Source organism: Topomyia yanbarensis, chromosome 2, assembly GCF_030247195.1.
Source record: "Topomyia yanbarensis strain Yona2022 chromosome 2, ASM3024719v1, whole genome shotgun sequence".
Lineage (NCBI taxonomy): Eukaryota > Metazoa > Arthropoda > Insecta > Diptera > Culicidae > Topomyia > Topomyia yanbarensis.
This window is the reverse complement of record NC_080671.1, coordinates 369,643,550-369,661,162: the sequence shown is the minus strand read 5'-3', so window position 1 is coordinate 369,661,162 and position 17,613 is coordinate 369,643,550. Positions and strand designations below refer to the sequence as shown.

At 36.5% G+C, this 17,613-nt stretch overlaps 1 protein-coding gene across 1 annotated transcript in view; it reads left to right on the top strand.

Moving 5' to 3' along the window:
* Window positions 1-246: 246 nt before the first annotated feature.
* LOC131684497 (protein deltex) overlaps window positions 247-17,613 on the top strand; it is a 257,608-nt gene continuing 240,241 nt past the window's right edge. The window contains exon 1 of the mRNA XM_058967431.1: window positions 247-2,019. Coding sequence (XP_058823414.1) covers window positions 1,061-2,019 — 959 coding nt within the window. The 5' untranslated portion in view covers window positions 247-1,060. The remainder of the gene's footprint in view (window positions 2,020-17,613) is intronic.

Here is a 17,613-nt window from a genome sequence, read left to right as displayed (position 1 = left end):
CTGGCCCAACTAGAAGTAGCGGCGTTCACGCCGCGCCAGAAAGCTTTCATCTCGCAAACTCTCACCTGCTTTTCTCCCTCTCTCTCTCTTGAAAGCTTTCCTCATTCTCGCTCGTTCGCCGCATGCGTACGCGCAAGTTTAGCGTCAAGTGGATTAGCCACCCTCCCAGCGCAGCCACCGTGCGCGGCTGGTCGTCGTGACGGTTACGGCGGCTCTGAGGTTGAGAACCTGCTGCTCGCGGTTGCCTCAGTTATCGACGAACGGCCAACCGGATTGCATCGCGGATAGTTACAGTGGCGAACACGTGGCGGGTGAAATTTACGCACGATCTTCGTGATAACACGCAACGTAGTGCGGCATAAATTCGCTGGTTCGCACCGGGTGACAGGGGAATTTTTTTGTTCATTTGTTTCCAGTGAGTGAAAGGTGTTCTTGTGACAAACGGCACAGCCGACCGGGTGAGTTGCGAAACAGTGCCTTGTTTTGTGTGTGAACGAAGAAATTGGGCTCCCCTCGGAGCGGTACTTGTTGATTGGATTTTCGACGGATTATTTTTTGCGAGGTCTTTTCTGTGCGATGGATGGTGATCGCTCAGCTACTATGGGGTCTTGGCTTGTGTGATGGTTTTTGTTGTCAGTGTTTTGGCATGCAAGAGTGTTACGTACAATAGCTGACTGGGAGCTGGTTGTACGAGAGAAGAAGAAAAAGCAAGAAAAAAATCAGCGAACAGTGAAAAATTAGGCTCTTTAGATTCGGTTCGGTGACGATTGAATATTCTGAAATTTCGACACCGCTGAAGGTTTGCGAACGAAGCGAACGGGAAGAAAACACTCGGCACGTGAGAGCAGCCTAGTGTGGAAGATTGGGCCTGAAACCGAAAGGGAAGCTACTCTAGTGTGACCGCGAGTGAGGAAGGCTAATGATGATGGTTCGTAGCTTTTCAAGTGCTTGGTGGTCGCCAAGTGGAAAATAAGCGACAGGAAGTGAGAGATTTGTGTATTGTGTTGTTGTGTTTAGGGGGGAAACCTTGACGTATTTAGTGACAATAGACGAGGGTACGATGGAGGGCAAAACAGAAATCCGTTCGAAGCCTATTTTGAGCCCAACAAGATCGTTGGATGAAGGATTCGAAAGTGACCCTGACCGTATATCAACAGATTCGGAGCTAGCAACGGCTCAAACAGCTCCTGCGTTCGATGTTCTACAAACAACCGACCGCGATGGAGTTCAACATACTCAAATAGCTCGACGGTCCCCAGATAGTCCCCTCGCGAAGGACAGTGGCCCAGAAAGCATAATCTGTTTAGATGGAGAAATAGAGAATGAATTGCGCAGCAAGCTAGAGAAGACTTCCTTGGGTCGACCTCCAACAGGACTTCAAAATCTCGGTCAGCAAAAAGCTATCACGAACCAATCTCAGCAAATTCGATACCGTCGAATTAAGACACGTGCGCCTCCACCACCTTTGGGAAGCTACTACTACCAGAAACGATCCCAATCAGTAGACTCCATGAGCAGAACCAGCTTGCCCAATCCGTACAGCAGTATGGAACAGGTGATTGGAATGTCCGGCGCGCATCTCGATATGGTCAACAGTAATGGCGACGTTCTGGCCGGTCGATTTGTACGAGTATCGGTGAACGCTCACCATCATCAGCAGCATCAATTGCTGAACCACCCGTACCGTATATCCTCGCTATCGACTAACAATATTTACAAGTACTGTCACGCATCAACGGCAATGACCGGCCATCAGCAACAGCAGCAGCAGCAGCATCACCAACACTTGATGCATCACCATCACGGTTCAATTGGCGCCGGTAGTAATTCCTCCAGCGCCAGTAGCCGCAGCAATTTGTACTCGCTTCCACCGCATTACCACGGAGGATTATCCGCAGCATCGGTTCAACCGGCTTCGCACCAGACTTCAGCAGTAGCGCAGGCTACCGGCAGAAACTACAAACATTTCAACCACGTTCCAGTATGCTGGACTCAGTCGATACCAAGGCAAACAAGACGGTAAGTTCCTCAGAAATTCCAGCAACTTCCTTCCCATACAGTCAATGCCAAGTGCTACAATGCTGCGAAACCTAGACCGCGGGTATACGGGCAACCGCGGCACAGCAAGATTCATTGAGATTCATGGCATGTACCGGCTGCTGCGTGCCATCCGTGTCCGGGAGTAGCTACGGATCGGACATTTACCGCCGGCCAGTGCCCTTGACAGTGCATTCCGGGTTGTGATCACGGTGACAATGGTAGGGCAGGGCTGTAGGGCAGAATTAAGAGGGGGATCGGTAGTTTTGTCCAATTATTAGGTAATACCCCAGGTCATATTTGTCGATAAAGGGTACCGTTTGATAGAAACAATACTATTTGTATAATATTGGTTGCTATTATGGACAACGAAGTACTGCAATGGGGTTAAGCTTATTGTTAGTGGTAAATATTAGAAAAGAACTCGACCACTAGATATGAAAAATTTTGTAATTTCCAAAGAGAATATTGATACGGTACGCGTGTAAGCACAAAGCTACCTAGTGGCGAAAAGCTGAAAGCGCGGATTTTTTACGGTTTCTTTCATTTAAATTCCAACCGGAACCACTGGCCCGAGTCACTTAAAAATAATGTAATTTTCACTGTTTCATTAGATTAACATTATTTTATTTGAATAAATTATAGCAAAAAAGTTGTATTTGTTGTCTTATTGCATTGATTTTTTTTATTTAAACTTTTTCTATGCTAAATTAGTTTGTAATGGTCAACAATGGTGCCAAAATGGTCTTAAAGTTTATTAAGCAATTTTTTTAAATAATTGCACTCATCGGAGTACATCATAAATGTTCAATTGGAGGTCATATTTCTCAATTGACCTGCGTTAAGCCAAAGCGAACTGAGCGCCATAATTTTTTCCTGGTATTTTTAATGAAAAAATTAATTTTTCAATTATTTACCAATATCATAGAAAGTTTAAGGGTACTTATTTGCTATCGATTACTATTTGAGTTCTCAGAAATAAATTGATGTAGGTGTTTATAGTGCTACATTAGCTGCGATAGGTCCTCTTTGGTTTAACACAGGCCAATTAATACACCTAAAAAGAGTCATTTTCAACAAAATTTTACAAATTTGTAAATATTATTTAGAAAAAAAGGATAAAATAACTCAATTAAAATCCAAAAAAGAAGAGTTGCCATATCTTCATAAGAAAAGAGCCTAGCATATTTTGGATACTCAGTTTGCTCGTGATATAGAAGTTAGGCACTTCTTACCGAAAAAATGTTTTATTTTCTTTATCTTATGGTTTTAATTGAGCTATTTCATGATTTTTCACTAAATAAATGATCATTGTTTACCAAGAGTGATAAAATCAAATTAAAATTTTGCCGAGAGGAACTATTTTTAGCTAATTCTTTCCTTCATCCTCCGTGATTTCTGATCTAACTATTCCAAAACGAACATAAAACAGACCAAAAGACTGCCATATATTGAAGAAGTGAAATCGAAATTATTGGACTTATGGTCTCAACCAGTCACAACATTTTAGGAACGAGTTCCTAGCATGAAATTGAAATTAAGTGCCAATTAAAATGATATTGCGTCAAAATGTTATTTGTTTACCTAGTGCGCTTGAATTTGATGCCTAGTATTTATACAATGAGAACATAGTGCACAGACCCGATACAAAAATTCACATTGGGTGCAATTCAAAAACTTGTCATTTAAATTTAAAATAAAGTTATATGCTATATTTCACCCCGCACCCACGACTTTAATAAAATAAAGTTGCCAATATCGAGTATTACATATGAGTTTTGTTAAATATGACAATCACTTGCGATGCAGTGTTCACTTTTGGAGAATTTTAGTGCTGAGTCACCCACAAAACTTCTACTTTTTTAAATAATTCATTTAGTGGATTCGGTTTAATGCTTTAGCCAGTCGGAGCTGTGGTACTTTTATAAATATCTATTTCCAACAATAAAAAAAAATTAAACGAATTTTAATGGTTATCCAACAAATCTCGCGCAAGCACTTAGCCATTGCACGCGGACAGCTGTGTACAAGGCGGGGAATTATTTTTTCCTCACCCACTGCGTATAGGGGGTCGTTCATATCTATCTCGCTATTGAACACTTCTGTATCATCATCGTGGTTGCTGCCTGTATGTTCGCGAATATCTGATTTCTTCCTTGTTTGTTGGCTTTATGAGTGTGAATTTCCAAAATGATTGTGCTGGCTGTAGATTTTGGGATACTTGACGCAGCATTTGCCGTTGTCAGTATTACCTGGTAATAGGTACCACAAATTTGGTAATTGTTTCTGTTCACCGGTTTCTGATCAGGGTAAACCTTAATGTACCGTTTTTCACAGAACTGGCACGTACTGGTTGATCCTTCATATGTGCAAAGATTGCTATATGTAATTGTACTATCGCAATATGTTTTGTGCTGCATTTCTCCCAAATGTGAGATGTATCTGCAAGTAACTGTTATCCAATTTTGTAAACGAACATTAATTTTCTCACCGTCCATTTATATGAATATCTTAATTATAGCATTGTCACACAATCATGTGTTTTAAATTATTCAAAATGAATGGATTCGCCTGGGCCAATTCGTTAAACGCTATGAGCGCTGCCACCATACGAAGACCTACCTGACATGGTAGAACTCGATACAGGGGACTATCGTAAGTCAATACTCCATTTTCCTTTCATTTCTGAAAATGTTTCTCATCACGAATACTCGGTCTTATGCGAGTTATCAATAATCGCAGTATATGGCCGGAGGATCACTTCTTGCTTCTGCGACTCACTCATCTCGACAGATTACAAGTGTGTTCTTCAGACAAGGCACACAATACAGTGGCGTAGCCAGAAATTTGGTTTGGAGGGGGTTTTGATGAAAATCGCAAATTTTTTGAAAAAATGCTAAAATTTAATATGAGTTTGATAAATTATTGAAAACTCAAAAACATAAGTAATCTAACAGATGTCATTCCAGTCTACAAACAAGAAGGATCAACATGGAACAGTTTTCAAACCTCTATAGATTATTTTCTTGTATAATATGTCAATGAAGTCAAAAATTGCGATCTTTTAAAGTGGGATAAATGATCTAAAAAAATTTCAACGTTCAAGATCACCTAATATAATAATCCTTGACTTTGAAGGTTTGACAACTTCGGGAAGTTATCAACATAAAACAGCGCCTGCTTTGATATATAAATTTTAGTGATTAACTCTCATAGAGGTAATTATGGTGAATTAATTTTTGAAAAATATTAAGAGACATGGTGCCTTCAGTAAAGTTTTTGATAATGTCATTTCAAACAATTTTGTTGAAAATATGAAGGCTACATGAATTCAACATAAAGGGATTTAAACGGACTGGGCCTGCTATATTTCTTCTTAGTGAAGAAAAATTTAGGTGAAAACTATTTTTTTCTGCGCTACGGCTAAAATTGTTTGAAACAATCATTGCGAGTTGAGAACACAAAACTTATAACTAAATTATGGATGGATGGAACTGAAACTTGCGTTTCGACTTCATCTCATCAGAATCCGACACTAACTTGGTGGGCGAACTGAGCTAGCGCCGAATTGATGCTAGCTCCTGAAAATGGAATCACTCTTTGTGTTTTTGAGTCCTTTTAATATCTGGGAATTATTTGTTTTAAATCCAGTTCCCTTATATTTTTGTAAGCTTCAAAGGCACCTTGAACGCAATGTGAATTTATTATTTAATTACCGCAGAAGAGATTTATCAAATACAGTAATTTCAGAATAGCTTGTTGTAAAGGTTTTCTACTACTATATTTCGATACTCTGAATATGTGGGATATTTATGTCTTTGACAAAGTTGTTTGAAATAGCACTTTCGAAAACTTTGCTGGAGACATTAAGTCTCGACCCAAATTTGGTTGAAGAGTAATTCTTGTCTATAATTACTTCTAGGAGGATTAACCGTCAAAATTATTCTATCAGCAGATGAACAGTTTTACGTTTTGAAATTCTTCACTGTTACTTAACATCGAAATTTGGCAGTTTCGAATGCATGTGATCGTGACCGTTAAAAATTCATTGCATCCTGCTAAGGGGCTATTCATATAGTTGATAATACAACAAAAATCCAATGCTCATAAAACCGATCCTGACCTGCTAGAGACAAAATTACATCAGCTTTCAACTAGTTTCTGAAATGTTATTCTTGTTGTTAACCATATTGAATTGTTGTCTAAACTCTACACAATCTAAAAAAATACATTTTCAGCAAATGTTGAAATGTATGCAAGTTTTCGGTAAACAAGCTTATGTTTTATATGCAATCAACCTGTTCAAATTTAGATTCCCATTCGAAAAATTGTCTCTAATCCATATTTTGAAGCATCTTTCCAAAAATGAGCTCATAATAATTCAGAGAGTTATTTTATTTTACATTGAAGTAATTTGACAACTATGGGATTTTGGCTAAGAGTTAAGTTTTCCAAAAGTTCTCATGACGCTTTAAACACAGTTCTCAATGTAGTGATCAGAGAATATTTTTCTAAAAATATTTTGTGGAATATTAAATTAAATTCGTCAGAATCAATTTTTTTTCAATCCGATTAATTTTGGTTTGGGGGGGGGGGGTTTGGGTGGTTCTAATGACCCTGCCACTTCTAGTTTTCCGATCTGTTTACTTCACATCCTTGCTCTCACTTGAGTACTATGGCTCTAATTTTCATAACTTTCCCTACCCAGTAATCTCTAGCTAATTGGATGACGTTAAAACATAAACAGTTAATGAATCATAATTCGGATAAATGAGAAAGGCACAATCGCACCACTACATGTATTAACACAGGATTTTGAAATTTATTTTTAAACCATTTCGGGAGGGGTTTTAGCCCTCTAGCTCCCCCCCCCCCTCTGGCTACGTACCTGTAGTTATATTCTCTATGATGATAATGGATTTTTTACTTATTTATTAAACTTGTTAAAAAGTAATGAGATGTCTATAGAAGTTACTTAGAGATCCAAGCAATAGGTCGTTAGTTACAGCGCTTCGAAGCGTACCTCGTCTACCAAAAGCAGCGGTAACTTGAAGTTATCTGAAAAAGTTTTTACAAAAATGACTGCCGTGATCACGATTGCCGAAAAACTACTCAGCCGATTTTTTTTTAATTTTTTCAATTGTTCATTATTAATTTTTCTCTTTATTTTTTATTTTGTTGATAAGAATTAAATGCAATTTTTAGTGCTCCAAACATTCATTTAGTGAGAAGAACGTTCTTGTATCCATGCCGGAAAAATACTATTTATTCTACTAATCGTTAAGGTACGAGTTGATCTGCTGAACTTCCATCGAGATCACCGCAAGCCTCTTGAAGAAAAAGTTTCGCCGAAAAAACCACAACTCCACCACTTATCGCATTTTTTAATAAACTAATGCTTGCCTTTTTCACTGAAAAATGTACTATCAAGAAACAGTAACATTGATGTAATAAAATTTTTCAAATATTGATAGTGAAATTTTAAAATTGTAAGCTTTTATTCAGCCAGGTATAAAAGATTAAATAATGTTTAAATAATAAATTTTCACTTGTTATCCTAATAAGACCGTCGAATATTTGTTTTTGTATACTTTATCAGTATGTCATGAATTAATATGCTTATTGAGAGTGCTCAGGAACAGGTTTCTAATTGGCAAATTTTAGTTTTGATCCAATTGAAAATCTTTGTTTTCTGGCCGGGTATTGATGGTAAGCAATTTTCAGAAAGGGGTACATCAAGGGGATCAATCTTCGGAAAGGGGTACATCGAATAAAAAAGGTTGAAAACCACTGGTTTAAGAGGAAATAATTTCTCACAATATAAATTTGAGCAAACGGTGATTTGTATTTCTGCAAGTTTCAGTCTTCAGTGTGATTTCTAATATCTCATTTCTTAATTGGCTTCAATTATAACATTACAAAAATTACACGAATGTATAAATACGGTTGTGCATAATCATTTCAGAATCACGCACTTCCAACACATGCAAGAGAGCATATCGTGCCATTGTTACTCTTTCTTCTTCTTTGCGAAGGAAAGAAGCTTTTAGTTCGCTGTCTTTGAATTGATGAAATTATGTTCACTCTTGTCACACATTTCCAATATTTTGCTACGGTGTTTGTGGGTAACTTTTCGGTATAATCAAGAAAGATAGATACGCTCGCGGCTTCTTGTAGAAAAATATATTGTTTGATTTAATGCATGATTAGAGCCGTTTTACTATAGAGGAATTTCGCGCCAAATCGTATTCGGAGTTGGCAGCACCCTCTCAGATTCTAATGAAACTTGCTGTACATGAAGACATTGTCACAAGAAGCCACTTTGCATATTTTGTTTGTCCAAAAACGATCCAAACTGTCTTTTGAAAAGGGCCAAACTTTTTTTGCCATTTTGTTCAAATGGCTATAGTCTAAAATGGTAAATCCTACAAAAAATGTTGTAGGAATAGTTTTTCATAAAATTAGTCAAATTTTCGAACAAAATTTTTTAAAAAATTCTTCATTGACTCCTACACTGAAAAAAATCAATTTTAACAATTTAAAGTCGAAAAAACCCATTTTTGATTTGGATGAAATTTTGTTTCAAGATAGATAATTATCTTATTTTTTTTATAATTAATTATGTTCTCCGTCAACAATTCGAGTTGGGCACTTTTAAGGAAAAAAAAAATTTGAAAAAAAAACTTTTCCTTGTCCAAACTGAATTTTTTTCAATGTATTTTTATCGAAAACTAAACCAATGAAAGTCATAATAATCTCAGAATGCAATAAAACTCAGATTGTGAGAAGATATTGTCTAATTTAGCAGCTAAGCATATTTTTATTAAGGGGCTAACTACTTTTTCATTTTTCATGATATCGATTTTTTTTATTACTTTATCCTTGAGAATGTTTTCCCAAATATTTATAAAGATCCGAGAAATAGATCGAAAGTTACTGCGCTTCCAAACGCGATTCGTCTACCAAGAGCAGTGGTAATTTGAAATTTTAAACTCGGTTATCTCGAAATGTCGTTTTACTGAAAATGGTTTTTCCGTGATCACGATTGCCGATAAACTACTCAATCAATTTTCTCATTTTTTATTCAATTGATCATAATGAATTTTTCTCATACTTTACCGATTCCTTTTTTATTCATAAATTTTTGTTTCATGGATATGAATTTTTTAATACAATTTTCAGGCTTAAAACAGCGATTTTTTACTAAAAACATTCTCGAGTGCAGGGTAAAATTATTATTTATTCAACTAATCGTTAAGGTACGAGGAATACTCATATACTGGATTTTTTAAGTTCTGGGATTTTAGATGATCTATTGGTCTCCAATCGTGATCACCGCAAACCTCTTAAATAAAAAAGGGTTTCGGGGAAAAAGCCATAACTCCGACAATTATCAATTTATTTTTATAAACTTATGCTTGTTTATTTCACTTAAAAATGCACTACCAAAATATTATAAGTTTGATGCAATGAAATCATTGCTTTATTCCTTCACGTAAATTGACATTTCTATCACTAAAAGATATGTAACCCCTTAATCAAGAATCCCATTGAAAAGAGTTTATGTCGTTAAACAAATATTCCATTATTACTTTTTTATTTTCTTGTTTAGAGGAATTCCACGAAGATCCGCCCGAAAATCATTAAAATCGTGACCGACCATCTTAGATTCCGATGAAACTTTGCACGTTTCACCGTCATGGAAGACTAAATATTTTCCACAGGTAATAAGATTATTTTGACTCAATTGCAACTTTTCAAAAGGGCGTAAACGTTTCTACATGCATTAATTTCAAAAAATTTTTGTTCGATTACTGTATTTTATACAGCAAAACTATCTAAGAACGAGTTACAGAGAATGAATATTTCTGTCTGAAAAAAATATACACTGAAATTTTTTTTATATTGTAACGACATATAATTAGCAAGGGACTGGAAGGTGAAGTATTTCCCAAATATTAAGAGCCATAGTACTCAAGGGAGAGCAAGGATTTGAAGTAAGAAAGTTTAGAAAAGCGTGGAGTAGGGTCAATGAACAAGCTTAGAGTTTCCCGGTTACTTAGCTTTTTGTCTTCTGCAGCGCAGTAGTCAGGATCTTTTGGCATTAAATGCGAATCACCTGAGTCTGCGGCATGTCCGGACAAGCGTCGGCTCCGACAGTATAGGTCATTAAATTGACTTTACGATTGTCCATGTAACTTTCAAATGGTTTACAATATCGCCTTCATGTCAAAAAGAAAGTTGCAGGAAAGTTTACGGGCCTTTTGAAAAACCTATTATTTTTGATGGAGAAATGCGACTAACTTATGAAAAGGTCGTAATAAAACAAAATAATTGTGTTGTTAAAACAAAAGTTAAAATATCTCGAGAACTGCTACATTTTAGAAAATTTTTGTTAAGAGCATTTCGATTTAGGATGGCGTTTAGAATCATATTCAAAAAGAAAATTGTATTTTTGACTGTAAATAGTAAGAATTATAAAAAAATATGTCAAAGTTGTTGTTAGGAAAACTATTTTATTGAAAGCTTCTCCATGATCCAAATACACTAAAAAAGTTGCTTTTACGTCTTTAAAACGATTAACATTAAATTTTTGACATTTTATGATGGAGTAACGCGAATAACTTTTAAAAAGAGCATAATTACACGAATTAATTGTTTTGAAGGAGCAAAATTTCAAATATCTCGAAAACTATCGCATTTTGGAAGATTTTTGTTAAATGCATTTTGATTTTAAATGGTGCTTAGAATTATATTCTGTAATAAAATTACAATTTTGTATGTCAATTAGTACACCCAAAATCCGAAGGGTATGTTTCTATTACTTTTGGGTAAGATTCTATTGTCTTTTCGGTAACAGACCACGCAATTGCGCATTGCGGTATTAAACTCATATTCCCGCAAAGGTAGTAAAGGGTGGAATGACGAATTTCAGTTGCTGTTCATGTATGCGCATCATACAATCAAACACTTTTTCAGTATGTGTCAACCTCGGCTCTGTTCGGATGTAGGTTAATTCGGTCGATTTCTATGATAGTATTAGTACCGAGTCAAACCAACCGGAATCCTGGTGGATCTCTGACCAAATTCAGGCTGGAATCTGCCCCAATATTGGCAGAAACCAGCCAGAATTAAGGATTTTTTACTGGGTAGGTTGGATAGTGGAATAAAAAGTTTAGGCGGTTTCCGGATCCGGCCTAGCTGCCAGATCCAAACCTCCCGCATCCAGACCAGTGCCCAGATCCGAACCAGTTCCCGGATCCGGACCAGTACCCGGATCTAGCCCATCCCCTTTTCTCCTTACCAAGTCCGGACCTGAACAAGACCCACACCTGGTGCTTAGATCCAGACAAGTGTCTGGATCCGGACCCTCGGTTCGGATACGTGGATCCAAACCACAGGTCTTGCTTCCCGAACATGTCGGGAAGGACTGTTCATGTTTTGTGCAGTCGCTACCTTGCTGTTAACGTCCGTGATAGAAAAGAAATTTTAATTTAACACCAGCCGAAATACCCCACCATTATTCCGAGTCGTTTTTTTCTGTCTGCTTTGAAGCTAGCCGTATGTGAGCCGATCTTCAAATACGGAATATGTCGTGTAGAGAAAATCGAACCTCGTCTTTGTCCTCATAGTGTTCACTTCAATTGATGCGCAATACAATGACAAGCGAAGTGCTACACACTTCCAGACAATCCGACGCGATAATATTTATTGAATAAGAATTGATGAAACATGAGTGCGACGCAGAAAAGATTTGAATGTGTTGGTATTGCCGTTTGAGGAATTTTTTGTTGTGACCGTTTTAGCATGAAACGTCTTGCTATTAGAGCATTTTTTTCTTATTACCGTAAAGGTATTACGGCTGAATTTTGGGTGCTTGAAATTTAAAAACATGTACAAAGTTGTTAGAAAAACTTTTTTACCGATTTTTTCTCCATCATGTAATGTAAACATTCAAAATGTTTCTTTTCTCTTCAGGTTTTTGGTAACAAAATATGAAAAATTTAAAAAAATGGGTTTTTTCGCCATTTAAATTTTTATCATAAATTTTTGTGTTTTTTTTTGAAAAATAACATAACATTTTTTTCAGTGTATATTTTTGACAGACAGAAGTATTCATTCCCTGTAACTTGTTCTCAGAGAGTTTTGCTGTATAAAATACAGCAATCGAACAAAAAAATTTTGAAATTCATACACGTAGAAACGTTTACGCCCTATTTGAAAAATTGCTCTTGTATCAAAATATTCCAATTGCCAGAGAATATCATGGAGATTCATACAGTGAACACACTTGCAAAGTTTCGTTCGAATCGACGATGGTCATATTTTGCGGTCGGCCGGTTTCTCATGGAATCCCTCTTTAGTGCTGAAGAAAAATCATAGAAAGAAATAACCACCAAACATTATGTATTGAATTTAACATATTTATTTATTTTTATATATTACATTCGTCTTAAAACTATCTTCATGCATGCTATTTTGTATTATTTCTATACAAGGAAAATATTTTTGGTTCATCTACTGAATTAGAATACCTTTCCGTCTCTACTTCGCCACCAGGAATAGGCACAAAACTGTGGAAGTTTTGAGTTCCAAATATTGTTTTGGAGTTATTATACAGCTCTTCGAGTTCTTCTGACATTTTTTTGTATTGTTCAGTGAATATCTAGCAGAAAATTAATTTTTTCATATTTTTATCAGTTTGTTCAACTGCCCAGTTATTACTCTCGGGGACTTGTTAGGGCATTTCCATAGTCGCGAGCAAGACTGGCTCTTTTTGCCATTCGCTTGAGAGTGCCACCAATAGCATCACAGGGTTTCCATGGGATGCTGCAACAAAATGCCATTCTGCGCTTAATTCATACTTTATCTGGAATCTACATAAGCTTGCAAAATTTTTCTTATTTTTGTATTGTGCTGCTGCTCTACCAGACATAAAATTAATTTTAGAAAAGTTTGTCAATTGTTTCATTAAATTTATCACTTTTGAGAAGAACAAATGAACTGCAGTTTTCAAGTCTTCCAGTCTTCTTGTCTTCCAGTCTTACAGTCTTCCGGTGTTTAAGTCTTCCAATCTTCCAGTCTTCCAGTCTTCATTCAAGTTTGTTATGAATATATACCAAATTCGTTACTGATACTTTTTGCATGCATCAGGCAACTAGCAGCTGGGAAAATGGATTCTGAGATGATTATGAATTTCATTGGTTTAGTTTTCGATAAAAATACACTGAAAAAAAATTCAGTTTGGACAAGGAAAAGTTTTTTTCAAATAACTTTTGTTTCTTAAAAGTGCCTAACTTCAACAAAATTTCATCCAAATCAAAAAAATTTTTTTTGTAAATCGACTTTAAATTTTTAAAATCGATTTTTTCAGTGTAGGAGTCAATGAAGAATTTTTTCAATATTTTTATTCAAAAATCTGACCAATTTTGTGAAAATCACTCCTACAACATTTTTTGTGGGATTTGTCATTTTTAGACTATATCCATTTGAAAAAAGTGGTAAAAAAAGTTTGGCCCTTTTCAAAACAAAGTCTAGATCATTTTTGGAAAAACAAAGTATGCAAAGTGGCTTTTTGTGACAAAGTTCTCATGTACAGCAAGTTTCATTAAATCTGAGAGGATGTTGCCAACATTTGTTCGAGTTGGCGCGAAATTCGTCTATACTTTGAGAAACAATTTCAATTGAAGTTAACGTACCAAATTCGTACGAATATCGAAGACATAAGGTGCTTTAAAATATGTCGTTTTGTTTGAACCGGAAGTAAAAAATCGAAGCGCAATTTCGAAAGCAAATTATATTAAGAATATGGAGAGTTGATACAACCAATCGCATCATTTTAGTCGTTCTCTGGAATCCTCCCCTGGAGCCTATTTATATATTTCTACTGTATCATCGATTTCCATGGACCAGTGGTCTAGGCCCCCCCTCCCGATTTTTTTTAACTTCTTGAGAAATTTTGAAATATTTTCTATTTTGAATTCATTCTAAGTTCAAAATCATTCCAAACCAGATTCGATAACCAGAACCGATTTAAATTGAATGAGGATATTACATATTACGTATTGTACAATGAACATTTCAAAGTCGAAATTTTGGACCCCCTCGGAAATGTTTTTCTGGATCCGCTCCTGCCATGGACCCACGAGTCAGTTGAGCTAATGCATCGATCCGTATGCAATCAAATAATAAGAGGAGAAAAAAAAGACTCAATCAACCTATGCCAGGCTTCTATGCGACCACACCAAGACCTATAGATTTATATCAATAAATTTAGCTCCCTAATATCAAAAACCCTTATAAGGTAAATTAAATGATCCTCCCCTACAAACGCTGATGTCACTTCGACCCTGACGATAGCAGCAAACAGTAACCCATCTGATCTGCGTGAAATCAGAGAAGTCAAAACAGCGAAAGACACAAACGAAGACGGATAGGATTAGGCAAATTTGTCACGTATTCCGGTCGTCGGCCATCACTACCAATCGAAGATTGTTGTTGTTTGAATCAAACACATTGAAATGTATTTTTAGCATCGCAAAATATGCAGGTGCTCTTCAACGCTCAGTTTGCGTCTCTGAAAAACTGTTTAACATTCTGCTTCCGTATGCAGTGGGAATGACAATAACCTGAATTTCGTGACATATTGCGATCCTCTTCACTTGCTCTCTGCTGGAAGATCAGTTTGGATCGCTATAATAGTCGAATGGCCGCTTTTTTCTCGACACGAGCCGTGGATAGGGGAATTGTGGGAAAAACCGACACTGTGGGTAAAACCGACACCCCACAACTTTTCCTAGAAATCAAATTTTTATTCATTTCATTATGATACAATATTATTAGTACGTTTATTTAGAGCATTTGAAGAAAAATTGGATTTACGTTAGTGCGCCGAATGTCATAAAAATTAACAAAACATTCGACAGCAGCGTTCATACTCGTCTGGATGTAAAATTTCGTTGGTAGATTTTAAGGTTTTAACCGAACGAAAGCTTTTCAAATCACCCCATTTTTCAGTACCTATTATTATCGGCCTGTCCTATGATCAACTAGGTGCATTGAAGACGAGTTTGAAAAATTCAATATTTTTAATTGCTTTTATAAAAAAATGTGCACTGTTGGGGTAAAACCGACACCCTGTTAAGATGGTTGTGTATAGTTGCGATTCATTTCAAAATACTGGGGATCTTTGTGACACTTCAATTAGCCTATTAGAACACTATAGTATTAGCAGAAACACACAGAAATACTTTTATTGTGTTTATTTCTTGTAAGTCTCTTTAAAAATCATAAAATTGGAATTTTTGCTTATCTGATTCTAACGAAGCTTTTGCTATTTCTGCCAAAAGGTCATCAAACCGAATTTATAGTGTTCTCTTGGTTTGTGATAGACGAATTTTATCACAATGAGATAATGATATTATGTATACTCCAATAGATCGTTGATGATCAGAGTCCGAAAAATCAAATCTGAAAAAGATAGTTTTACTAAGAAGTGTGTGTGTGTCACTTATAAGTGAATGAATCCAATTAGCAGAACGTAGAACGCTTGAAAATCTTCTCTTATGAAATAAAATGACACTGGAGGTTGCAATGATGTGCGCAAGGATTATTTGGAAATACTCATATCAATAAATAATCCTATAGCATAAAATACTCTTTTTTATAGTACTACGCTTTCGAACTTTCTTCCCCTCACTACATGATGAAGCAATAAAAAGCACATATTTGCATCATACATACTCACACTTTATTAATCACGCATATATCTCATGTTTAATAAAGATAAAGATTTTAATAAAGTGGAGAGAAAATAAATTAAAGGGGGTGTCGATCTTACCCCTATGGGGTGTCGGTTTTACCCGCAGTGCTTACAAAAAGTCACTTTGTTTTCCAAGTTTTACAACCAATATTTTTTAATGAAATTAATTTTTTGAAGCGCTGAAAAAATTAAGTCTAGTTAAGAATTTTCTGAAGAAGAATTCTGCATAAAAATTATAATTTTATTGGTTTTGTGGCAACTTAGAAAAAGTGTTAAGCTTAAGGTGTCGGTTTTAACCATAATTCCCCTACATATCAAATTTTAAAAACACGCCAACCGACGCGCAAAGAATGTTTCTGCCGAGACGAAAGCAATCTGCTGATGTGTGGTGGGGATTTTTTATGATCCACGTGCGGTTAGCTCTTGTCGGGATCTAAAGCTAGTAAATATCTCCGGTGGATTCGGTTTAAGGAATTTTGGAAATAGGAATTTCTCTTTGTACATCATTCGTTGAGTTTTTCTTTCTACCATTTCGTATTCGGAATTGTTATAAGTAACCCGGATTCTAATGAAGTCTGCATCGGTATGGCACACGCTTATTATACGTGTCGGACCAAACCGCACGATACCGTAAATCTCACTTTTATTTTCTCGATGGATGTCAGGTTCGGCGTAGATTGGCCCAACTTATTAACATAATTTTCACTAATTAGCACCAGCTACTCTCGGGCAATACACTTTTATGTACCCCTTTATTATCACCATTGCTACGCTATCATCATCATCATCACCACTACTACCACTGAAAGTGTGCGTTGGTACAATATTGTCTGCTGCTTCTCCATCAAATTGTTTTCCTACGGATTGGTGGACCGGCGAATAGCAAGTAGTAACCGATATTTGAATGTCGTCAACCGGTAGATCTCACCGTCGCAAATGGATGCAAACCGTTTACGTAACAGATTCTGTTTTCCATCTTTTTTCGGCGAACGAAGAGGCTGGATTCCCCCACGTGACCCATGGCAGTTTTTATGAACTCACACAAGTTCAGCGAACTACAATCACGAAGTTTGATGACCATCAATTTGCAGCTGATTGTTATAAGGTTGCTATACAGTATATTATTGATATTGAGTTCGTTGCGACGGATACATTTGCATTCGAAAAAAAACTATACATTGATGTTGGGGAGAGAGAGAAAAATAAAGTAAAACATTCTTTTGCAACTGTAGACAATATAATACAATACAACAAAAATCAAATGCTAGTTGCGAATTGTCAGATGAATAGCTGTGCTACGTTACAAAGTAAAAGTTTACTGAACAACACTTGAAACAAATTTCCCATTTCAACCGCTGCCGTAGCTACAGGTAACAAAAGAAGAAATTAAGTCAAGTCACACTTTTAGTCTCATTTCCTTGCTCGAATCTCTATTATCGAATTGGCGGTGCTAATGATTCGTCGAAAAGACGCCACCGACGCTGCTCAGCATCGCGCTTTCATCTGACACAATTTCTGTGTCTCATTTGTTGTTCATTTTCGGACTACACAGTCAACTAACAATCACTGCGCATTGCGTGCGCATCGTTTTCCCATCGATGCGAATAGACTTTTCACTTTTGTTTCACCACAGAATCAAGCCACTGGCAGCATCTTGTAAGCGCGCCCCGCTTGCGCACACCCACCCGATGTGTACGATTGTTGTACTCACTTTCATTACCACCATTATCGCATAATTACCTACCGGCCAACGAACGGCGGCAGTATGTTAGAAGATCATCATCACTGGAAAACTCGGCCGAAAAGGTGATGTT